The sequence below is a fragment of the Littorina saxatilis genome, linkage group LG2 (assembly GCF_037325665.1).
Source record: "Littorina saxatilis isolate snail1 linkage group LG2, US_GU_Lsax_2.0, whole genome shotgun sequence".
Taxonomy (NCBI): Eukaryota; Metazoa; Mollusca; class Gastropoda; order Littorinimorpha; family Littorinidae; genus Littorina; species Littorina saxatilis.
This window is the reverse complement of record NC_090246.1, coordinates 16,364,297-16,389,291: the sequence shown is the minus strand read 5'-3', so window position 1 is coordinate 16,389,291 and position 24,995 is coordinate 16,364,297. Positions and strand designations below refer to the sequence as shown.

At 40.7% G+C, this 24,995-nt stretch overlaps 2 protein-coding genes across 2 annotated transcripts in view; both read left to right on the top strand.

Moving 5' to 3' along the window:
- The first annotated feature begins 301 nt into the window (after positions 1-301).
- On the top strand, positions 302-8,171 carry LOC138958320 (toll-like receptor 3). Its single transcript, XM_070329432.1, has 3 exons — positions 302-2,436; positions 3,857-4,379; positions 5,404-8,171. The coding sequence occupies exons 1-3, from the start codon at positions 398-400 to the stop codon at positions 5,671-5,673; spliced, it is 2,832 nt and encodes a 943-aa protein (XP_070185533.1). The 5' UTR covers positions 302-397; the 3' UTR covers positions 5,674-8,171.
- Positions 8,172-12,416: 4,245 nt separating this feature from the next.
- LOC138958318 (toll-like receptor 3) overlaps positions 12,417-24,995 on the top strand; it is a 14,664-nt gene continuing 2,085 nt past the window's right edge. The window contains exons 1-2 of the mRNA XM_070329429.1: positions 12,417-14,629; positions 23,659-24,184. Of these exons, the coding sequence (XP_070185530.1) occupies positions 12,588-14,629; positions 23,659-24,184 (2,568 nt within the window). The 5' untranslated portion in view covers positions 12,417-12,587. The remainder of the gene's footprint in view (positions 14,630-23,658; positions 24,185-24,995) is intronic.

The window sequence follows — 24,995 nt, the reverse complement described above, 5'->3', positions numbered from 1 at the left end:
GTCCGCTAGGTAGTACTGCCCCCTTAAAAAACAAATCTGCATTAATGCATTGTTTTTGTTATGACTTCTATTGAAACGCGTTCGTCAAGTGTTGAAAACACTAGTATTTTGTTCAAACGCAAAATCATTCTCTTTTCCTTTCCTGCCCAATGCATTGTCACCGGGTGGCTGTGGTAAGTTGGGATGTAACCACGCAGGGAATTCCCCTCCTTTGGTGTCCATCACCTTCCTGGCACGTTCTTCCTCCTTGCTTGGTATAAAGGCCCTGACTTCAGTACAGACAGCCAGATCACATGCATAATTTATGACACAGTCCTCGCGAAAAGAAATGTTGAAATACATCGTGTTATAGCCATACATGTTTGGAGAGAAAACTTCATAAGAAGCAACGTGCGAAATGAAAATGATGAATAGAATGGGGTTTGTGTTGGTTTGGTTTCTTGTCGCAAGCTGTGCATCTTCCAGGGATGTGGTATGTCGGTCGAGGAGCAGAGCTCAAAACGGAACCCTGGTGGACTGCAGTCACACGCAAGTTACGTCACTCTCTGACGTAGGTATCTCCGGTGTAGATGTCTCTGACGTCATACTTCTGGACTTGAGTTATAACCAGCAGTTAGAGTGGCGTTCCGGTTCCCTTTCTGGTTTCTCCTGCTTACGTCACTTGAACCTCAGTCACAACGATCTGCAGGAACTAGACCGGCACGCGTTTCATGGACTGGAAGAGTTGGAGACTTTGGACCTGAGCTATAACAACCTGACCGCACTGACCAGCCGGACCTTTGCCAACCTTCCGCACCTACAACGACTGTTGCTTGACCACAATCAGGTGTCCAGCCTCGAGGAGGACGTCTTTGAGAACCTGACTCACCTCCGTCACCTGGATCTAGGCCACAATCACCTGCAGGTCTTGTACAACAACATCTTCTCCAGTCTCGCTCACCTCAACTGGCTGGGGCTGGGGTCCAACCGCTTGCAGAGACTGGAGACTGGCGCCATGACAGGGCTGGACAGGCTGATCAACCTGGACTTGTCTGACAACAAACTGAAGCTGACGTCATCAGTCTACCCGGCCTGGGTCTTCGCCTCGCTGGGGCAGCTGCAGCTTCTGCATCTGGAGTACAACGATGACGATACGAACGGTGAATATCCTGACAACGTGTTCAGTGACCTCGTCTCTCTGACGTTGTTATCCATCGATACGTTTAATGAGGTGCACTTTGGGCGGGACTTTGCAGCTCTTCGCTCTATCCATACCCTGGACTTGAGCAAGAACTGTCAAATCAATCATATTGCGAACACGTCCTTCGAGGGCTTCAAAAACTCGACACTCTCTTTCATCAACTTTCAGTTTTGCTCACTTCAAATTGAAGCGTGTGCATTCTGTGAACTTCCTGCGTTGGACAGATTGTGGTTCATGCACTCGCACTTTCAGACTCCAAACCACATTCTGGAATCTCTGTACGGCCTCCAGCACCAGACTATGACTGAAATCAAATTGCATGGCAATGGCGATTACTTGCCTTTTTACCACGTCATCGACAGTCATTCGGCCAGATACCTACGAAACATCTGTGTTAAGAACTTTACAATGTCGAGCTGCAATATTCAGCGTGTAGCAGGAAACGCCTTGACAGTACAAAACACCCCTTTCTTCAGATGCGTGGAACACTTAGATGTTTCGATGAATGCGATTATTGGAGATTCATCTACTTTGCTCAAAATGATGACGTCAGATGGTCCCTTACGATCTCTGGCACTGCAGGATCAGATTAGGTTTACCATCACAGGAGCTCAGTGTTTAGTCAGTCAAGATTTTCGATGCAAAGACTATTTCCGTGATGGTGGTTACGATGAAAACACATACACGATGGGGTTTCGAACCCCAATGAATATTTCATATCTAAACATGTCATCAATCTTCCCACACCTGAATCCATTGCCAGTGAATTGGACGTTTCCCTCTGCGAAGCATTTAAAGATTTTGGATCTGTCCTATCTTGGATTTGCCAACTGTCGCATGACATTTTATGGTCTCGAAAATCTTGAAACACTCAGCTTGAATGGAAACTATTGTTACAACATGACGGAAAAGATGTTAGATTTTCTGGACAGTCTGACGAAACTGAGTTTGTCAAACTTTGGATTCAACCCGCTGTTCTTGAAGTCACGTGGTTGGCGCTTGTTTGAAAACGTGGATCAGCTGCAGTTTGTGGACCTGTCCCGGAACGACCTGCCCTTCACAGATCCTGACATGTTACGTGTACAGCGCCGTCTGAAAGAACTAGACTTCTCCTACAACCGATTCCAGAAAATGCCTGTCAATCTGGATAACCATGGTGACCTGCGGATGCTTGACCTTTCCCACAACTCTCTGGGCACTCTGACGTCATCAGAACGATCAGCGTTGGACAGTCTGGCCCGCCGCCATGCATTCAGGTTGTATGTGTTTCTGTCTGTGAGAACAATTGGTTTAACGATGCCTTCTTTCTCGCAATGCATCTAGGTTGTATGCGTGTCTGTTTGAGAGAAAGAATAATTGTTTTAATGAAGCCTTCTTTCCAGCCATGCATTCAGGTTGTATGGGTCCATGTCTGTGGGAATAATTGGTTTAACAATGCCTTCTTATTTGCCATGCGTTTAGGATGAATGATTCAAGAAAACTAAACAATGTAATTACCCCAACCCCCAGAAATGACAGGTACAAGTCAAGTCTCTCTTATTCTGGCACCCTATTGTGGAACTCCATTCCTTGCATAATTAAAATACAAGTCAGTGAACATCATTCAAGGAACACTACATGCTGTTTCTCTTGCAAAACTTGTAAGCACTACTACTTTTGTGCAGCTGATAAAACATCAGTACTCTATGATTGTATTGAAACATGATCATACATAATGCAATGAGGACATTTTTTTTAAACAAGTAAATGTCTGTATGTCTGTCTGTGAGCTAGTATCCTATAATTGGTTTAATGTTGCCTTCTTTTCTGCCTTGCATTCAGGTTGTATGTGTGTCTTTCTGTGGGCATGACTGATCTAAAGACACTATCAGTCCATTGCATAAGAAAATCTACACCACCCGACATTTTAAAGTTGCGATAAGAGCATTCTTCCATTCACAAACTGATAGCTGCCATGGCTCCTTTCTGAACAGGGTGGCAATTCTTTTGCTGATTTGATTTCACAAATGAAACACTTTTCTCAAATGGCAAAGTAAATTTAGCTTGCGTTTGCCTGTCCATGCATAAATATGGTGCACTTATGATTTATGATGTATTCCAGTTTAAAAACAAAATAATATCAATGAAAAGCATGGACATCGTTGTTGAGCTCAAGAGCAAAGTAGGCCATATGTGTTAGGAGCTTAAGAGCGGAAGTTATGTGTAAGCGTCACTTCTACACATCAAGCGTTACAGATTTAGTTTTGCTTTGTGTAGAGTGATGCGTATCTTGAATTTATGACGCAGAGATTGTTTGGTGTTTCATTAGAATTTGTTTTCTCCGCGTGCAGCAGAAAGCCCGATATTTCCTTCACCCTTTTACCCCTGAAGGAGTCATCATTGCTTCGCGACATCAAAAGACGTAAGGTTACTGAAGTGTGCACTCAAAGCACATAAGGCGGCTTGAAACGTGTCACACAAAAGCTGTGTATCTTGAGCAGGCGTGCAGCAGATGACATTGTACAAGGCGGATAACTATCCGGTTACAATCTCGGCTAAAAATCATGAGCGTCTTTGTTGCGCAAATTTGTGTTAATCCTGATTATGCGTGCGAAACAGAACTGTGTTCTATTACGAAAACTGCTAATGAATAGGGAATTGTTAGATTGGTTATAATTGAAAACATTCCTGCTTCAGCCTCAAACTATTGGGAAATCCGCTGGAATGCGCTTGCTACAACCTGGACATGGTGCAGTGGTTGTGGCTCACCTCTGTGTCGCTTGATGGCGAGGGACGCCAAGCTAACTACACATGCACCACGGAGACAGGGGAGGTCACCAGCACAGAGCGCGTGATGGCGCAGTGGATGAGTCACTGGCGGCGCTGTGTGGGGGTACAGATGTTTGGAATCGCCCTGTCCGCCTTACTTCTCCAACTCCTGGCCATCGTCGTGACATTCATCGTTGTACGCTCCTGGACCCAGCTCTGCTACGCCTGGAAAGCCATCCGACGGTACCGTCTGCCGAGACGTCACCACTTTCACCGAGACGCTTACGTCGTGTACTCCGAGGCTCAGGATGACGTCATTCTGGCGTGCGTGACGCTGCGTGAGGCTGTGGAGGAGCGGTACGGCGTGCGTCTCTTGCTGCGTGACCGGGAGGAGCTGCCTGGGTCTGTGAGGGCGGAGACCGTCGTGCAGCACATTGATGACAGCTGGAAGGTAGGCGACACGTGCACACAGATAAAACCTCGGTTCGTTCTCACGTCATCCGAACGCGTAATGTGGCAATGTACACCACCCTAAATATTTACTTTTATTGAAAAACAAATGTAAGACATGGCAAGAGCAAAGAATGGATGCAGAAGATGAAAAAACTATCACTATAAATAGTTCCCAGTTGTGAACTTTGGAGCTGCTCAATGCATAGGGTCCCGTATCCAGGTTTGTGCAAAGTGTACTCTTCTTCTTCTTTAGCGGTCGATGCAAAGTGTACTCTTCTTCTTCTTTAGCGGTCGATGCAAAGTGAACTCTTCTTCTTCTTTAGCGGTCGATGCAAAGTGTACTCTTCTTCTTCTTTAGCGGTCGATGCAAAGTGTACTCTTCTTCTTCTTTAGCGGTCGATGCAAAGTGTACTCTTCTTCTTCTTTAGCGGTCGACGCAAAGTGTACTAAAAAATGCTAAATACTTTATGTACATGGATGCTGCTGGGTAGGGGCAAATAGATTTTTCCTCTTTTTTTCTCACTTTACAAATGATTGTGTATGTACATAGATAAGAACAACACAACAACAACATACGATAACACATAATGTGATACCAATGTAAACCGTCGAACGCTGAAGAAGAAGACAATACCAATGTAAACGAGGTTAATGGAATTATGTTAATGTGTCTGGTGCCAACTGGTTTTTTTGTGTGCCAGTGATATTCTGGAAACCTGTAACATTTTCGCTTTTCAAATGACATTTTCTGATCCAATAAACACTTTCGGTTCAGATCACATACGACTTTGTGCATTGAGTATTTACATAACACATACATAATTTTGTGTGGTGATCTCTCTATGTTGTTAAATGAGAACTCGCATCATCGAGAAAAAAAGGAGTTTTTTGACAGTGAAAGTAAAGTTTATTGACTGTACAAGTACAAAACATTGAAAATTACATTAACATAATTTTGTTTCGGGTGTGATATGTTTATACCTTTAAACAATTCATAGAGAGGATGTGCATTGTGTGTCCAGGTGGTGCTGCTGGTGACGCTTGACTTCTCTAAGGACGAGTGGGCGTGCGGCTTCACGGTCCAGCAAGCACAGCGCAACATCACAGACACCATGCCGGACCGTGTCATCGTCGTCTTCTTCGAGGAGCCGCGTGACCTGCCCGCCATGCCTTCGCTACAGCTGCTGCTGCGCATGGTGCCAGAGAGGAACATTTTGCACGTGCACAGAGACACGCCGCCACAGCACCAGGTGTGGAAGACACTGGCTGACCTCATTACCACAGAACACTGACAACTCAACGCTGTCAATACCTGACGGGTGGGAGACGATGCTTTTTGCAGGAGATTTACACATCAGAGAGTATCATATCTGTTCTTCTTTTTCGATCATGGGATGAAACTCCCACGTTCACTCATGTGTTTGCACGAGTGGGTTTGCACGTGTACGACCGTTTCGCCCCGGCATTCAGGCAACTGACGGTTGTCTCCCTTGTTGGGGTCTCTTTATCCCTTATTCCGTCATCTTGCTAGCACAAGCACCACTAGTTGACAGTAGTCCCGTGTCGAGAGTTGCTAGAAGCATGACATGTTCCATGTCAAACTGAGACATTCTGTACTGGACAGTACACTAAGTCTCTAAATAATCTATACAAATAATGCTTCATGATTAAAAATACTGTGCCATGCCATTTTTCAACGTCGTATATTTACAAGACATCAATGATTCCGATGCTGACAAGCAGCTCACGGCAGACTTCTGAATTTCTGTCTGGAAGGTATCATCCTTTCAAGGGTTACTACTGGTAAAAGGCGCATTCCTTCCCGTGAAGTTAATGTTATCTCATCATCTCAGGTATGCCCAGAGCTGTTACATGTTGGTATGTGTCCAAGCAGAATGATGATCTTGGGACCAGAGCATCCTTCAACTCAGACTCAGACCAAACCTCCACAGCATGACTGTTTCCTGTCAGTGCAGAGTGGCAATTTCTCGTTACATTTATTTTGCAAATAGACATAGTGTCACTGTCGTTTACGAAATAAATTCAGCCAAATCTACACAGACAGCTGTTACACTTGAGTATATGTCCAAGTGGAAGGATGCTTTTATGTCCTGCAAATACCGAGGCTGATATATGACGGTAATCATGATTGTGTTCAGTGGCAAGATGATTCTTTTAACATTAGCGTGGCCATTTCTGTTCTGGTAACCACATGTTATTTTCCGTCGACGCTCGAAGTCTACTTCACGTGTTGGTCAGGTAGGCTTGTGTCATTTGCCACCTTTTGGAGAACAGTTGTAGCGAGATATGTACATCGACACTGGATCACACAGAAAAACTTGAAGAAGCACAGTCGCAACAACGTTTCTGCGCTTTCTTGATGTATTTGCCTATCATAGTGGAGCGTTTCACAGAATCGTCTTTTTCTCGGTCTTGAACTTTCGACGAACTGCAGACAAAGACACAAAGACAAAATGTTATGCATGCAGATTTGTTTATCATTATATCAGAGAGAACATAGTAGGTCAAGGTTGTTTGTGTGTTTACATGTGTGCGTTTGTGTAAAAGTCTGCGCGTGTTAGTGTATTATGTATGCGTGAGTGTGTTTCAGTGTGTGTTTCAGTGTGTGTGTGTGTGTGTGTGTGTGTGTGTGTGTGTGTGTGTGTGTGTGTGTGTGTGTGTGTGTGTGTGTGTTTGTGTGTGAACAAGAACAACAAGAACAAGAACAAGAACAAATGTTTATTGTCCTCAAATCAAAAAGGTTATTGACACATTGCTATGAATTCTAAAGCATTCTGCGACAAACCTTCCGAGACATATTTGAACATCTTTGTCCATAAATATTTCACTTGGTTTATAATTAATATAATCTACATCAATATTAGTCACGTCTTTTTTAAATTTTTCTCTACTTTCATGGAATTTTACGCATTCATCCAGAAGATGATATTCATCTTCAACAATGTTACATACCATACACAAACGATTTTCTCTTTGGATGTTATGATGTCTTCCAGTTTCTATTTTTAGATTGTGACTACTGGTTCTTAATCGACTTAAAGCTGTCCTGTGATTTCGATTTTCTATCATTGTCAGATATGACTGAATTTCATATGTATCACATATATTTGAATAGAATCTTAATCTTGCACTTCCTTTTGATTTAGCTTTATTCCAAAAACGTATGTATTCACTTTGTAATTTCATTTGTATGGCAAATTGTAACTTTCTCGTATCAAAAGTAGATTGATTTTGCCAAACATGATTAAAGCCAAGTCTTGAAAGTGAACTTTTAATGAATATGAGCCAAGAATTTTCTTTAGGGTTATTAAACATGTCAACATATACTTGATGAACAAATGAATCTCGTTTAGATTGTAAAATATGAGTCCAATAGGAAATGGTTTGTGTTAACATTCTTAGTGCTAATGGGAATCTACCTAATTCTGCCAGCACTGGTATACACATGGTTTTTCTGTGTACACCTAGCAGACAACGACAACATTTTATATGGATGTCTTCACTCGTAGAATTTCTTGAAAAACATGATTAAAAAAACTTCTCGATGTTATCGATTGATTTGTTGGAATAATTGTATGGGAACCAAATACTTGATTCATATGTCAAGATTGGATTCACTAAAGAATCAAATAAATGTAAAGTAGTATCAATTTGAACATTTTCTTTTCTAAACATTCTCCTAAGCAAATGGCTTGCTTTATTGGCTTGTTTACATTGATGTTCTTGAGCTTTTTGTAAAGAACCATTTTGATTAAATACTATTCCTAAATATATGTGTGTGTGAGTGTGAGTGTGTGTGTGTGTGTGTATTTGTGTGTGTGTGTGTGTGTGTGTGTGTGTGTGTGTGTGTGTGTGTGTGTGTGTGTGTGTGTGTTCTCAAGAAATTTAGAAACTTTGGAATATGCAATCGGCAGTATCAAGTACACATACATTTTGTTGTTGCAATAGAATGAACTAGTAGCGTTAGAAGTTATTAAAACAAATGAGTATCTTTGTACTTTGTGAATGTTTAGCATTCCGAAAAACTCAACATGAGTTGAAGATTGATTGGGAGGAGGAGTAATAACAAATATACACACCTAAAACCACGAGAACAACTAATAATAATAATAATAAAGTGTATTTATATTGCGCCTATCCCTTACAAAAAACAAAAATATTTGGCTCTAAGCGCATTACAACATGTGAAGGACTTGGTACAATCAAGTCTGACAAGTACAACAGCACAATATACAGTCGGTCTCTTAGGTAAAAGCAGCTTCGACAGTTAAACACTTCTACTAAAAGATCCTCTAACAATTTACAAACATAGTTAAAGAACATCGAGTTAATAGGAATTAAAAAAAAAAAGGTTCTTATAATAAAACTATCTAGCGAACGACGAAGAAGAAGAAGAATAAAACTATCAATGTCAATGTATAACAAGTCATTCAACGTAAATGGCCAAAGAACAACAATAAAACAATGGTGATAAAACAGTTATACTCAATGGCTAATAACGAGGCAGAGTTAAATAGTATCGACACAAGATTAAAACAAAACAAAGAACTGCAACAAGTATCAATCCATTTAGCGCCAAGACCACGATGGTAGCAATGCGATAGTCAGATGCCGCGTCCGCCGTCAAAACCTGACCTGCAAACACAAAATCAAACCAAGACTTCAACATAGTCACCTGTTTGCTTCTGTCTAGTTCTATTTTCTGTCTGGTCAGCACTAACATTCTGGTGAGTGCATCATTTGAAATAACACATACTTGTCCATACACATAATTTGTTTTGTTGAAAAATTGCAACTTACAAAAACAAGAAACGTCTTGACGAAGGCAAAAATTGTTTTCATCATTTAAGCACAAACACCTGTGCCGGGTGTGCGTGTTTTGATTTTCCGTACATGTGTCAACCATATATATCTATATGATTAAAATCTCCGTGTCGGTAAGTAATTTAACACTGAGTTGAGTCAATTCGAGAAAACATATGTAATCATTGATAAAATAGCGGTAATGACTTTACAATTATTTTCTAGTTCAATCAACTTACTCACTGATTGTTGCAGTGATGCACAACATGGCTTAGTGGTTTGGCTTAACTGAATCAATGTAACTGGCTACAGGTCCTGGCAAGATTGATCCCTGGGCGAATTATCTACCCACAGATGATTAACTTACCGACTGAAGGAATGAATACACAGAACAGAAAAAAGTGGCTCAAGCAGATTAGAAGGAAAGGATTGAAAGAGTAGGTAAGCAGAAAAGACAGTAAGCGTCGATGCTGATCGAGGTACCTGTGTAGAGAAACTGTTCACAGCGTGACCTCGTCTCTTTTTCAACACAGCTGCAAAACAAATGAACAGGATATTATCATGCAGTATACACCATGGGATTGGCTCCATGAATCCAAGGGTCGGTAGATCCAAGGATCCATATTTACAAGGGTCGGTAGATCCAGGGATCCATAGATACAATGGTCGATAGATCCAGGGATCCGTAGACACAATTAATGGTCGATGGATCCAGGGATCCGTAGATGCAATGGTCGATAGATCCAGGGATCTATAAATACAAGGGTCGGCACATTCAGGGATCCATAAATACAAGGGTCGGCACATTCAGGGATCCACAGATACAAGGGTCTTCAGATCCAGGGATCCATAGATGGAAGGATCGGTAGATCCAGGGATCCATAGATACAAGGGTCGGCGCATTCAGGGATCCATAGATATAAAGGTCGGCACATTCAGGGATCCATAGATACAAGGGTCGGCAGATCCAGGGATCCATAGATGCAAGGGTCGGCAGATCCAGGGATCCATAGACACAATGGTTGGCAGATCCAAGGAGCCATAGATACAAGGGTCGGCAGATCCAGGGATCCATACATACAAGGGTCGGTAGATCCAGGGATCCATATATACAAGGGTCGGCAGATCCAGGGATCCGTAGATACAAGGGTAAACCGATCCGACGATTAAAGGGTAGACATATACAAGGATCCTGGACACATGGGTCGACAGATCTGTGGATCCTGAGGCCGACTGATGCATGAATTTAAGAATCGACCGATCCATCGATACAAGGTCGACAGATGCAGATTCTATGGACACAAGTGTCAAAAGGTCCATGTGTTCACAGATCCAGGGTTGATGAATACAAATGTCTACAGATGCAAGGTTTACGGAAACAAAGGTCGACATATCCAGGTCTATGGGTACAAGGGCAGACAAATCCAAAGACCCACAGATACAAGGGTCAAAAGATCCGACAATTACTGAATACAAGGGTCGACAAATCATGGATACAGGGATCCGCGGGAAGGTATATTTGAAGAAGCCATACATCTATTCTTCTTCTTTTTTTTATCAATCGACCATTATATATCTATGTGCAATATTATCTATCGACTATTGGCTTCGTCGACACTTTTTGTCGTTTTTACCAAAGAGAAGCCCATACACACAAAGTACAGGGTAATTTAACGACACGGTTTTTGGAACAGGATTTACCTCCAAACTCAATCCTCAGGAATGTCCATGCCTTTTGCGTACATTGCTAACTTCACACTTTTTGAGCGAAACATTTCTCGGAAGTGGAGGCCGCGGCGGCACAGAGAAACAGGAAACTGAAACATTTGTCTATTATCAGCGGTGTAACTGACACACATTATTTTCAAACATTAGTTTCCCCAAACCTGAACGTCTTCATTGTGAACCCATTTTCCTCAGTGTAATAAAACCTTTTGTCGTATAAGATCCTGTCCTCAAACACGGCTCGGTAGGTAACACCAATTAAAGCGTGACCTATGCTTTGTGTTGGTTGCACCCGGGAAAAGACTGAGCTTGCAGTGTGTGAGAAGGTGAGGCTGCTCAGTCTCCCAACCGTGACCGCACTTCCCTGTCTACCTTGATACGTCCTGGTCTTCACAGGTACCTGCCCTGTAGTCTTTCTTTTTCTTCGTGTATGGGCTGAAACTCACTCGGTTTTTACGTGTATAACCGTTCTTATCTCGCCAATTAGGCAGCCGTACGCCGCTTTCGGGGGATGCATGCTTCGTATATTTGTGTTGCTCTCCTGTTAACAAAAGCTTTGTTTGTGTTTTGATTACACTTTGTTTTTCCTCTTGAACTGCTTCACTCAATGATGATTAAGTTTTACATTTCTTTTTTTAGTTATAATTCTAGATTTTCTCTTGAGGGGACAGTACTACCTGAGATTTCATGAAAAATTACTTTTTTATGTTTCGTTTCGCGATGCCACTTGTTAGATACAAAATGGCTGAAATTTTAGCAGAAGGCAATATAACCCTAGCTATGAAAGTGGTGAATGAGAATGTGTCTTCACAGTTGGTGTGCAAATATTTAATAATTTTGTGTTAAAAAGGTTAACGAAATCTTAATATTTTTTCTTGTTTTTCTAAAGATATCTCAAAAACTATTTAAGATAGAATGTTCTAGTTTTCTACAGAAATTATCTAAAGCATTTTCAGGAAGCCGAGCTGACGTTTTTGTAGCTAGTACAAATGGTATAAAATATACGGTTTTTTTAAACTCTTTTGTTTTTTAATTAAATGTTGTCGAACACCTTTATCACATACTTTTTCTGCTATCATTTTAAAAGCAGACTATGCGATGTTCCGTCACAGTCATACACAGCTTCACAAAAAACAAAATCCTATGCTATTTAACACATTCTTTTTTATTAGAACACTATGCCATTTAGCTATATACAGTCAACACTTTGAACAAATATGATAATATTTAAGGGGTGTATTAAAAAGACAAAATATGTACCGTCCGCTAGGTAGTACTGCCCCCTTAAAAAACAAATCTGCATTAATGCATTGTTTTTGTTATGACTTCTATTGAAACGCGTTCGTCAAGTGTTGAACACAAGTATTTTGTTCAAACGCAAAATCATTCTCTTTTCCTGTCCTGCCCAATGCAATGTCACCGGGTGGCTGTGGTAAGTTGGGATGTAACCACGCAGGGAAACCCCCCTCCTTTGGTGTTCCTGACCTACCTGACACGTTCTTCCTCCTTGCTTGGCATAAAGGCCACGACTTCAGTACAGACAGCCAGATCACATGCATAATTTATGACACAGTCCTCGCGAAAAGAAATGTTGAAATACATCGTGTTATAGCCATACATGTTTGGAGGGAAAACTTCATAAGAAGCAACGTGCGAAATGAAAATGATGAAAAGAATCGGGGTTGTGTTGGTTTGGTTTCTTGTCGCAAGCTGTGTATCTTCCAGGGATGTGGTTTGTCGGTCGAGGAGCAGAGCTCAAAACGGAACCCTGGTGGACTGCAGTCACACGCAAGTTACGTCACTCTCTGACGTAGATATCTCCGGCGTAGATGTCTCTGACGTCATACTTCTGGACTTGAGTAATAACCAGCTATCAGAGTGGCGTTCCGGTTCTCTTTCTGATCTCTCCAGCCTACGTCACTTGAACCTCGGTCACAACGATCTGCAGGAACTAGACCAGCACGCGTTTCAAGGACTGGAAGAGTTGGAGACTTTGGACCTGAGCTATAACAACCTGACCGCACTGACCAGCCGGACCTTTGCCAACCTTCCGCACCTACAACGACTGTTGCTTGACCACAACCAGGTGACCAGCCTCGGGACGGACCTCTTTGAGAACCTGACTCACCTCCGTCACCTGGACCTGGGCCACAATCACCTGCAGGTCTTGTACAACAACACCTTCTCCAGTCTCGCTCACCTCAACTGGCTGGGGCTGGGGTCCAACCGCTTGCAGAGACTGGAGGCTGGCGCCATGACAGGGCTAGACAGGCTGATCAACCTGGACTTGTCTCTCAACAAACTGCAGCTGACGTCGTCAGTGTACCCGGCCCGGGTCTTCGCCTCGCTGGGGCAGCTGCAGCTTCTGCGTCTGGAGAACAACGATCACGATCAGAACGGTGAATATCCCGACAACGTGTTCAGTGACCTTGTCTCTCTGACGTTGTTATCCATCGATACGTTTAGTGATGTGCACTTTGGGCGGGACTTTGCAGCTCTGCGCAACATTCATACTCTAGATTTGAGCAAGAACTGTAGAATTAGTCGTATTTTTAACACGTCCTTCGAGGGCTTAAAAAACTCGACACTCTCTTTCATCTATTTTCAGTATTGCTCACTTCAAATTATTGAAGCGTGTGCATTCTGTGAGCTTCCTGCGTTGGACAGATTATGGTTCATGTACTCTTACTACCAGACTCCCAACCACATACTGGAATCTCTGTACGGCCTCCAACACCAGAATATGACTGAAATCAAATTGCAAAGCATTGGCGATCGCTTACCATTGTACCACGTCATCGACAGTCATTCTGCAAGATACCTACAACAGATCTGTGTTAAGAACTTCACAATGTCGACATGCAGTATTCAGCGAATAGCAGGAAACGCCTTGGCAGTACAAAACACCCCTTTCTTCAGATGCGTGGAACACATAGATGTTTCGATGAATGCGATTATTGGAGATGCATCTACTTTGATCAAAATGATGATGTCAGATGGTCCCTTGCGATCTCTGGCACTGCAGGATCAGATTAGGTTTACCATCACAGGAGCTCAGTGTTTAGTCAGTGGAGATTTTCGATGCAAAGACCATTTCCGTGATGGTGGTTACGATGAGAACACATACACGATGGGGTTTCGAACCCCAATGAATATTTCATATATAAACATATCATCAATCTTCCCACACCTGGATCCCTTGCCAGTGAATTGGACGTTTCCCTCTGCGAAGCATTTAAAGATTTTGGACCTGTCCTATCTGGGATTTGCCAACTGTCGCATGACATTTTATGGTCTCGAAAATCTTGAAACACTAAGCTTGAATGGCAACTATTGTCACAACATGACGGAAAAGATGTTCGATTTTCTGGACAGTCTGACAAACCTGAGTTTGTCAAACTTTGGATTCAACCCGCTGTTCTTGAAGTCACGTGGTTGGCGCTTGTTTCAAAACGTGGATCAGCTGCAGTTTTTGGACCTGTCCCGGAACGACCTGCCCTTCACAGATCCTGACATGTTACGTGTACAGCGCCGTCTGAAAGAACTAGACTTCTCCGACAATCGACTCCAGAAAGTGCCTGTCAATCTAGATAATCATGGTGACCTGACGACGCTTGACCTTTCCCACAACTCTCTGAGCACTCTGACGTCATCAGAACGGTCAGCGTTGGACAGTCTGGCCGGCCGCCATGCATTCAGGTTGTATGTGTGTCTGTCTGTGAGAACAATTGGTTTAACGATGCCTTCTTTCTCGCAATGCATCTAGGTTGTATGAGTGTCTGTCTGAGAGAAAGAATAATTGTTTTAATGAAGCCTTCTTTCCCGCCATGCATTCAGGTTGTATGTGTCCATGTCTGTGGGAATAATTGGTTTAACAATGCCTTCTTATTTGCCATGCGTTTAGGATGAATAATTCAAGAAAACTAAACAGTTTAATTACCCCAACCCCCAGAATTGACCTGTACAAGTCAATTCTGTCTCATTCTGGCACCCTATTGTGGAACTCCATTCCTGGTATAATTAAAATGAAAGTCAGTGAAACATCATTCAAGGAACACTACATGCTGTTTCTCTGGCAAAACTTGTAAGCACCACTACTATTGTGCAGCTGATATAATATCGGTACTCCATGTTTGTATTGAAACATAATCATACATAATGCAATGAGAACATTTTTTAAACAAGTAAGTGTCTGTGTGTCTGTCTGTTTTTATTTTTTTAATTTTTTTTTTAAATCTTTTGTTTATTTTTTTTTTTACACGTTTTTATTTCTTTTTGGTACACGACATCAACATCACACAGGAACATCAAATAACATCAACCATACAAAACTATGCATCTCCAACAAAGACAAAGAAAACAAGTCGCGTAAGGCGAAAATACAATATTTAGTCAAGTAGCTGTCGAACTCACAGAATGAAACTGAACGCAATGCCATTTTTCAGCAAGACCGTATACTCGTAGCATCGTCAGTCCACGTACCGCTCATGGCAAAGGCAGTGAAATTGACAAGAAGAGCGGGGTAGTAGTTGCGCTAAGAAGGATAGCACGCTTTTCTGTACCTCTCTTTGTTTTAACTTTCTGAGCGTGTTTTTAATCCAAACATATCATATCTATATGTTTTTGGAATCAGGAACCGACAAGGAATAAGATGAAAGTGCTTTTAAATTGATTTGGACAATTTAATTTTGATAATAATTTTTATATATTTAATTTTCAGAGCTTGTTTTTAATCCGAATATAACATATTTATATGTTTTTGGAATCAGCAAATGATGGAGAATAAGATGAACGTAAATTTGGATCGTTTTATAATTTATTTTTTTTTAACAATTTTCAGATTTGTAATGACCAAAGTCATTCATTAATTTTTAAGCCAATACCGAAGTCCGGGCTTCGTCGAAGATTACTTGACCAAAATGTCAACCAATTTGGTTGAAAAATGAGAGCGTGACAGTGCCGCCTCAACTTTCACGAAAAGCCGGATATGACGTCACCAAAGACATTTATCAAAAAAATGAAAAAAACGTTCGGGGATTTCATACCCAGGAACTCTCATGTCAAATTTCATAAAGATCGGTCCAGTAGTTTAGTCTGAATCGCTCTACACACACACACACACACACACACACACACACACGCACGCACATACACCACGACCCTCGTTTCGATTCCCCCTCGATGTTAAAATATTTAGTCAAAACTTGACTAAATATAACAAGTCGCGTAAGGCGAAAATACAATATTTAGTCAAGTAGCTGCCATTTTTCAGCAAGACCGTATACTCGTAGCATCGTCAGTCCACCGCTCATGGCAAAGGCAGTGAAATTGACAAGAAGAGCGGGGTAGTAGTTGCGCTAAGAAGGATAGCACGCTTTTCTGTACGTACCTTTCTTTGTTTTAACTTTCTGAGCGTGTTTTTAATCCAAACATATCATATCTATATGTTTTTGGAATCAGGAACCGACAAGGAATAAGATGAAAGTGTTTTTAAATTGATTTGGACAATTTAATTTTGATAATAATTTTTATATATTTAATTTTCAAAGCTTGTTTTTAATCCGAATATAACATATTTATATGTTTTTGGAATCAGCAAATGATGGAGAATAAGATAAACGTAAATTTGGATCGTTTTATAAATTTTTATTTTTTTTTACAATTTTCAGATTTTTAATGACCAAAGTCATTAATTAATTTTTAAGCCACCAAGCTGAAATGCAATACCGAACCCCGGGCTTTGTCGAAGATTACTTGACCAAAATTTGAACCAATTTGGTTGAAAAATGAGGGCGTGACAGTGCCGCCTCAACTTTCACGAAAAGCCCGATATGACGTCATCAAAGACATTTATCAAAAAAATGAAAAAAAACGTTCGGGGATTTCATACCCAGGAACTCTCATGTCAAATTTCATAAAGATCGGTCCAGTAGTTTAGTCTGAATCGCTCTACACACACACACACACACACACACACACACACACACACACGCACACACGCACACACGCACGCACACACGCACGCACATACACCACGACCCTCGTTTCGATTCCCCCTCGATGTTAAAATATTTAGTCAAAACTTGACTAAATATAACAAAAGAGACAACAACAACAACAAAACGGGAAAACACAATAAAGCATACAATAACACAGCCCATATTCAATACATTTATAAATTATGTAAACGTCTCTTTTTATATTTAGTCAAGTTTTGACTAAATATTTTAACATCGAGGGGGAATCGAAACGAGGGTCGTGGTGTATGTGCGTGCGTGCGTGCGTGTGTGTGTGTGTGTGTGTGTGTGTGTGTGTGTGTAGAGCGATTCAGACTAAACTACTGGACCGATCTTTATGAAATTTGACATGAGAGTTCCTGGGTATGAAATCCCCGAACGTTTTTTTCATTTTTTTGATAAATGTCTTTGATGACGTCATATCCGGCTTTTCGTGAAAGTTGAGGCGGCACTGTCACGCCCTCATTTTTCAACCAAATTGGTTGAAATTTTAGTCAAGTAATCTTCGACAAAGCCCGGGGTTCGGTATTGCATTTCAGCTTGGTGGCTTAAAAATTAATTAATGACTTTGGTCATTAAAAATCTGAAAATTGTAAAAAAAAATAAAAATTTATAAAACGATCCAAATTTACGTTTATCTTATTCTCCATCATTTGCTGATTCCAAAAACATATAAATATGTTATATTCGGATTAAAAACAAGCTTTGAAAATTAAATATATAAAAATTATTATCAAAATTAAATTGTCCAAATCAATTTAAAAACACTTTCATCTTATTCCTTGTCGGTTCCTGATTCCAAAAACATATAGATATGATATGTTTGGATTAAAAACACGCTCAGAAAGTTAAAACAAAGAGAGGTACAGAAAAGCGTGCTATCCTTCTTAGCGCAACTACTACCCCGCTCTTCTTGTCAATTTCACTGCCTTTGCCATGAGCGGTGGCCTGACGATGCTACGAGTAAAATGGCATTGCGTTTCATTCTGTGAGTTCGACAGCTACTTGACTAAATATTGTATTTTCGCCTTACGCGACTTGTTATATTTAGTCAAGTTTTGACTAAATATTTTAACATCGAGGGGGAATCGAAACGAGGGTCGTGGTGTATGTGCGTGCGTGCGTGCGTGTGTGTGTGTGTGTGTGTGTGTGTGTGTGTGTGTGTGTGTGTGTAGAGCGATTCAGACTAAACTACTGGACCGATCTTTATGAAATTTGACATGAGAGTTCCTGGGTATGAAATCCCCGAACGTTTTTTTCATTTTTTTGATAAATGTCTTTGATGACGTCATATCCGGCTTTTCGTGAAAGTTGAGGCGGCACTGTCACGCCCTCATTTTTCAACCAAATTGGTTGAAATTTTAGTCAAGTAATCTTTGACAAAGCCCGGGGTTCGGTATTGCATTTCAGCTTGGTGGCTTAAAAATTAATTAATGACTTTGGTCATTAAAAATCTGAAAATTGTAAAAAAAAATAAAAATTTATAAAACGATCCAAATTTACGTTTATCTTATTCTCCATCATTTGCTGATTCCAAAAACATATAAATATGTTATATTCGGATTAAAAACAAGCTTTGAAAATTAAATATATAAAATTTATTATCAAAATTAAATTGTCCAAATCAATTTAAAAACACTTTCATCTTATTCCTTGTCGGTTCCTGATTCCAAAAACATATAGATATGATATGTTTGGATTAAAAACACGCTCAGAAAGTTAAAACAAAGAGAGGTACAGAAAAGCGTGCTATCCTTCTTAGCGCAACTACTACCCCGCTCTTCTTGTCAATTTCACTGCCTTTGCCATGAGCGGTGGCCTGACGATGCTACGAGTAAAATGGCATTGCGTTTCATTCTGTGAGTTCGACAGCTACTTGACTAAATATTGTATTTTCACCTTACGCGACTTGTTATATTTAGTCAAGTTTTGACTAAATATTTTAACATCGAGGGGGAATCGAAACGAGGGTCGTGGTGTATGTGCGTGCGTGCGTGCGTGTGTGTGTGTGTGTGTGTGTGTGTGTGTGTGTGTGTAGAGCGATTCAGACTAAACTACTGGACCGATCTTTATGAAATTTGACATGAGAGTTCCTGGGTATGAAATCCCCGAATGTTTTTTTCATTTTTTTGATAAATGTCTTTGATGACGTCATATCCGGCTTTTCGTGAAAGTTGAGGCGGCACTGTCACGCCCTCATTTTTCAACCAAATTGGTTCAAATTTTGGTCAAGTAATCTTCGACGAAGCCCGGGGTTCGGTATTGCATTTCAGCTTGGTGGCTTAAAAATTAATTAATGACTTTGGTCATTAAAAATCTGAAAATTGTAAAAAAAAATAAAAATTTATAAAACGATCCAAATTTACGTTTATCTTATTCTCCATCATTTGCTGATTCCAAAAACATATAAATATGTTATATTTGGATTAAAAACAAGCTCTGAAAATTAAATATATAAAAATTATTATCAAAATTAAATTGTCCAAATCAATTTAAAAACACTTTCATCTTATTCCTTGTCGGTTCCTGATTCCAAAAACATATAGATATGATATGTTTGGATTAAAAACACGCTCAGAAAGTTAAAACAAAGAGAGGTACAGAAAAGCGTGCTATCCTTCTTAGCGCAACTACTACCCCGCTCTTCTTGTCAATTTCACTGCCTTTGCCATGAGCGGTGGCCTGACGATGCTACGAGTAAAATGGCATTGCGTTTCATTCTGTGAGTTCGACAGCTACTTGACTAAATATTGTATTTTCGCCTTACGCGACTTGTTTTATATTTAGTCAAGTTTTGACTAAATATTTTAACATCGAGGGGGAATCGAAACGAGGGTCGTGGTGTATGTGCGTGTGTGCGTGTGTGTGTGTGTGTGTGTGTGTGTGTGTGTGTGTGTGTGTGTGTGTGTAGAGCGATTCAGACTGAACTACTGGACCGATCTTTATGAAATTTGACATGAGAGTTCCTGGGTATGAAATCCCCATACGTTTTTTTCATTTTTTTGATAAATGTCTTTGATGACGTCATATCCGGCTTTTCGTGAAAGTTGAGGCGGCACTGTCACGCCCTCATTTTTCAACCAAATTGGTTGAAATTTTGGTCAAGTAATCTTCGACAAAGCCCGGACTTCGGTATTGCATTTCAGCTTGGTGGCTTAAAAATTAATTAATGACTTTGGTCATTAACAATCTGAAAATTGTAAAAAAAAATAAAAATTTATAAAACGATCCAAATTTACGTTTATCTTATTCTCCATCATTTGCTGATTCCAAAAACATATAAATATGTTATATTCGGATTAAAAACAAGCTCTGAAAATTAAATATATAAAAATTATTATCAAAATTAAATTGTCGAAATCAATTTAAAAACACTTTCATCTTATTCCTTGTCGGTTCCTGATTCCAAAAACATATAGATATGATATGTTTGGATTACAAACACGCTCAGAAAGTTCAAACAAAGAGAGGTACAATTTCACTGCCTTTGCCATGAGCGGTGGACTGACGATGCTACGAGTATACGGTCTTGCTGAAAAATGGCAGCTACTTGACTAAATATTGTATTTTCGCCTTACGCGACTTGTTTATGTTTCTATTGATAATTTTGTAAAACACCAAGTCCTGTTCCCCGTTTAGCTGCTGCAAAATAAACAGACAATGTTTATGTTCGAGTCTAAACTGAGAAACATCTTTAACCTCCTATTACCTCCAAAAACCAAATTTCATCCTTACAAGCTCAATCAGAAAGACAATCAATCATTTGACAATATCAGAGGTTTAAATGGGTACCACTCCAGGAGAAATTTATTATATGTAAAATTAAGTTTACTTAAATATTCTTCTACCAAATACCCTTTTCTCAGATCTCTTTTAAATGCAGCCATTGTAGGAACAGCTTTTGCATACTTACAATTGTAAATAAAAAAATTGGCATTTAATATTATAAACATTTTTGACTCACATGCGAAGCAAAAGTGAGTCTATGTACTCACCCGAGTCGTCCGTCCGGACGTCCGTCCGGAAAACTTTAACGTTGGATATTTCTTGGACACTATTCAGTCTATCAGTACCAAATTTGGCAAGATGGTGTATGATGACAAGGCCCCAAAAAACATACATAGCATCTTGACCTTGCTTCAAGGTCAAGGTCGCAGGGGCCATAAATGTTGCCTAGAAAACAGCTATTTTTCCCATTTTTCCCATTTTCTTTGAAGTTTTTGAGATTCAATACCTCACCTATATATGATATATAGGGCAAAGTAAGCCCCATCTTTTGATACCAGTTTGGTTTACCTTGCTTCAAGGTCAAGGTCACAGGAGCTCTTCAAAGTTGGATTGTATACATATTTTGAAGTGACCTTGACCCTGAACTATGGAAGATAACTGTTTCAAACTTAAAAATTATGTGGGGCACATGTTATGCTTTCATCATGAGACACATTTGGTCACATATGATCAAGGTCAAGGTCACTTTGACCCTTATGAAATGTGACCAAAATAAGGTAGTGAACCACTAAAAGTGACCATATCTCATGGTAGAAAGAGCCAATAAGCACCATTGTACTTCCTATGTCTTGAATTAACAGCTTTGTGTTGCATGACCTTGGATGACCTTGACCTTGGGTCAAGGTCACATGTATTTTGGTAGGAAAAATGTGTAAAGCAGTTCTTAGTGTATGATGTCATTGCTAGGTTTAGTTATTTGACCATGTCAAGGTCAAGCATGTGAGTCGTATGGGCTTTGCCCTTCTTGTTTAAACAAGTAAGTGTCTGTATGTCTGTCTGTTTGTTTGTTTGTTTGTTTGTTTGCTTAACGCCCAGCCGACCACGAAGGGCCATATCAGGGCGGTGCTGCTTTGACATATAACGTGCGCCACACACAAGACAGAAGTCGCAGCACAGGCTTCATGTCTCACTCAGTCACATTATTCTGACACCGGACCAACCAGTATGTCTGTCTGTGGGCTAGTATCCTATTATTGGTTTAATGTTGCCTTCTTTTCTGCCTTGCATTCAGGTTGTGTGTGTGTCTTTCTGTGGGCATGACTGATCTAAAGACACGATCTGTCCATTGCAGAAGAACATCTACACCACCCGACATTTTGAAGTTGCGATAAGAGCATTTTTCCATTCACAAACTGATAGCTGCCATGGCTCCTTTCTGAACAGGGTGGCAATTCTTTTGCTGATTTGATTTCACAAATGAAACACTTTTTATAAAAGGCAAAGTAAATTTAGTTTGCGTTTGCCTTTCCATGCATAAATATGGTGCACTTATGATTTATGATGTATTCCGGTTAAAAACAAATTCAAAAAGCATGGACACCGTTGTTGAGTTCAAGAGCAAAGTTGGCCATATGTGTTAGGGGCTATGTGTAAGCGTCACTTCTACACATCAGGCGTTACTGATTTCGTTTTGCTTTGTGTAGAGTGATGCGTATCTTGAATTTATGAGGCAGAGTTTGTTTGGTGTTTCATTAGAAAGCCAGATATTTCCTTCACCCTTTTAACTTTGAAGGAGTCATCCTTGCTTCGCGACATCAAAAGACGTAAGGTTACTGAAGTGTGCACTCAAAGCACATAAGGCGGCTTGAAACGTGTCACACAAAAGCTGTGTATCTAGAGCAGGCGTGCAGCAGATGGCATTGTACAAAGCGGATAACTATCCTTTACAATCTCGGCTGAGAATCGTGAGCGTCTTTATTGCGCAAGTTGTTTTAATCCTGATTATGCGTGTGAATGAATGCAAATGCGCTAGTACGCTATCATACAAGAACAAACACAACTCCAAATGTAAGTTCCTTCCACTGTATTATACAGGTATGACAAACATACACACACATACACACAATCATGAACATAAATGTTAGGTATTCAAAAATTGGGTACTCACAGGTTTGGATGCATAAACAACTCGAGATTACAATCTCGTGCACAATTTCACTAACAAAACCCTCTACCCTTCACTTATGTAAAGAAATACACAAACAGTCCGTGAACTCACAGGCACACGATAATTATCTACTTTACTGGTATCGAATCACGGCTCGTGTGTAGTCAGAAAAACAGTTACAGTTCATATTCCGGCAGACTCAAATCACCGTCTGCTCTGCCTACTAAACACTCATTATATCTTATGTAATTAAGATCTTATAGACATATTTTAACTCTGTTAATACACAGAATTACACAGCGTCTATGGCCGTCAACCAGGAAATGTATCTTCCACTGGCGACCTCGGTCTACTCAGTTCCTTTCGTCCTGTGACCTCTATGGTCCAACTATACGGACAACCATAACCTTGCAATAACTTCGCGAAATCCCGTCGAATTTCAGCTATGCTGGTCTAGAGTTATGATACTTCGGCGGCTTCTCAGATTCTTCACACTTGTCATCTGGTTGCTATCTCCCTCTCAGACCGGTTATACGACGCACTGCACAACATAAATAGCGGACATCTTGTCTTAGATATCTGTCTGCTATGTTTACAGTTTACAGTGTTAGTCGATTCAACTTATGCGCTAAACACTCTGGCGACTGATATTCGAATGCTTATTCCATTTACCTGTTGAGTGCTTTCCTGTTACAGTGTTATTCGTGATTTCCTTCACAATGCGTGCGAAACAGAACTGCGTTCTATTACGTAAACTACTACGAAAGAATAGGGAATTGTTAGATTGGTTATAATTGCAAACATTCCTGCTTCAGCCTCAAACTATTGGGAAATCCACTGGAGTGTGCGTGCTTCAACCTGGACGTGGTACAGTGGCTGTGGCACACCCCCGTGTCGCTTGATGGCGAAGGACGCCAAGCGGCTAACTACACGTGCACCACGGAGACAGGGGAGATCACCAGCACAGAGCGCGTGATGGCGCAGTGGATGAGTCACTGGCGGCGCTGTGTGGGGGTACAGATGTTTGGAATCGCCCTCTCCGCCTTACTTGTCCAACTCCTGGCCATCGTCGTGACTTTCATCGTTGTACGCTCCTGGACCCAGCTCTGCTACGCTTGGAAAGCAATCCGACGGTACCGTCTGCCGAGACGTCACCACTTTCACCGAGACGCTTACGTCGTGTACTCCGAGGCTCAGGATGACGTCATTCTGGCGTGCGTGACGCTGCGTGAGGCTGTGGAGGAGCAGTACAACGTGCGTCTCTTGCTGCGTGACCGGGAGGAGCTGCCTGGGTCTGTGAGGGCGGAGAACGTCGTGCAGCACATTGATGACAGCTGGAAGGTAGGCGGCACGTGCACACAGATAAAACCTCGGTTCGTTCTCACGTCATCCGAACGCGTAATGTGGCAATGCACACCTCCCTAAATATTTACTTTTATTGAAAAACAAATGTAATACATGGCAAGAGCAAAGAATGGATGCAGAAGATAGATGAAAAAACTATCACTATAAATAGTTCCCAGTTGTGAACTTTCGAGCTGCTCAATGCATAGGGTCCCGGTATCCAGGTTTGTGCAAAGTGTACTCTTCTTCTTCTTTAGCGGTCGATGCAAAGGGTACTCTTCTTCTTCTTTAGCGGTCGACGCAAAGTGTACTAAAAAATGCTAAATACTTTATGTACATGGATGCTGCTGGGTAGGGGGAAATAGATTTTTCCTCTTTTTTTTCTCACTTTACAAATCATTGTGTATGTACATAGATAAGAACAACACAACAACAACATACGATAACACATAATGTGATACCAATGTAAACTGTCGAACGCTGAAGAAGAAGATTATACCAATGTAAACGAGGTTTATGTTCATGTGCCTGGTTTAAACTTGTTCGTTTTTTTACCAATGATATGCTGGAAACCCGTAACATTAATCATTTTCGCTTTTCAAATTACAATTTCTAATCCAATAAACACTTTCGTTTCAGATCACATACGACTTTGTTCATTGAGTATTTGCATAACACATACATAATTTTGTGTAGTGATCTTTCTGTGTTGTTAAATGAGAACTCGCATCATCGAGAAAAAAGGAGTTTTTTGACAGTGAAAGTAAAGTTTATCGACTGTACAAGTACAAAATATTAACATAATTTT

Coding starts and splice junctions, on each gene's coding strand:
- LOC138958320 (XM_070329432.1), top strand. CDS start 398: ATGAAAATGATGAATAGAATGGGGTTTGTGTTGGTTTGGTTTCTTGTC. Junction 2,437..3,856: donor GCCCGCCGCCATGCATTCAG/GTTGTATGTGTT, acceptor TTCCTGCTTCAG/CCTCAAACTATTGGGAAATC. Junction 4,380..5,403: donor ACATTGATGACAGCTGGAAG/GTAGGCGACACG, acceptor TTGTGTGTCCAG/GTGGTGCTGCTGGTGACGCT.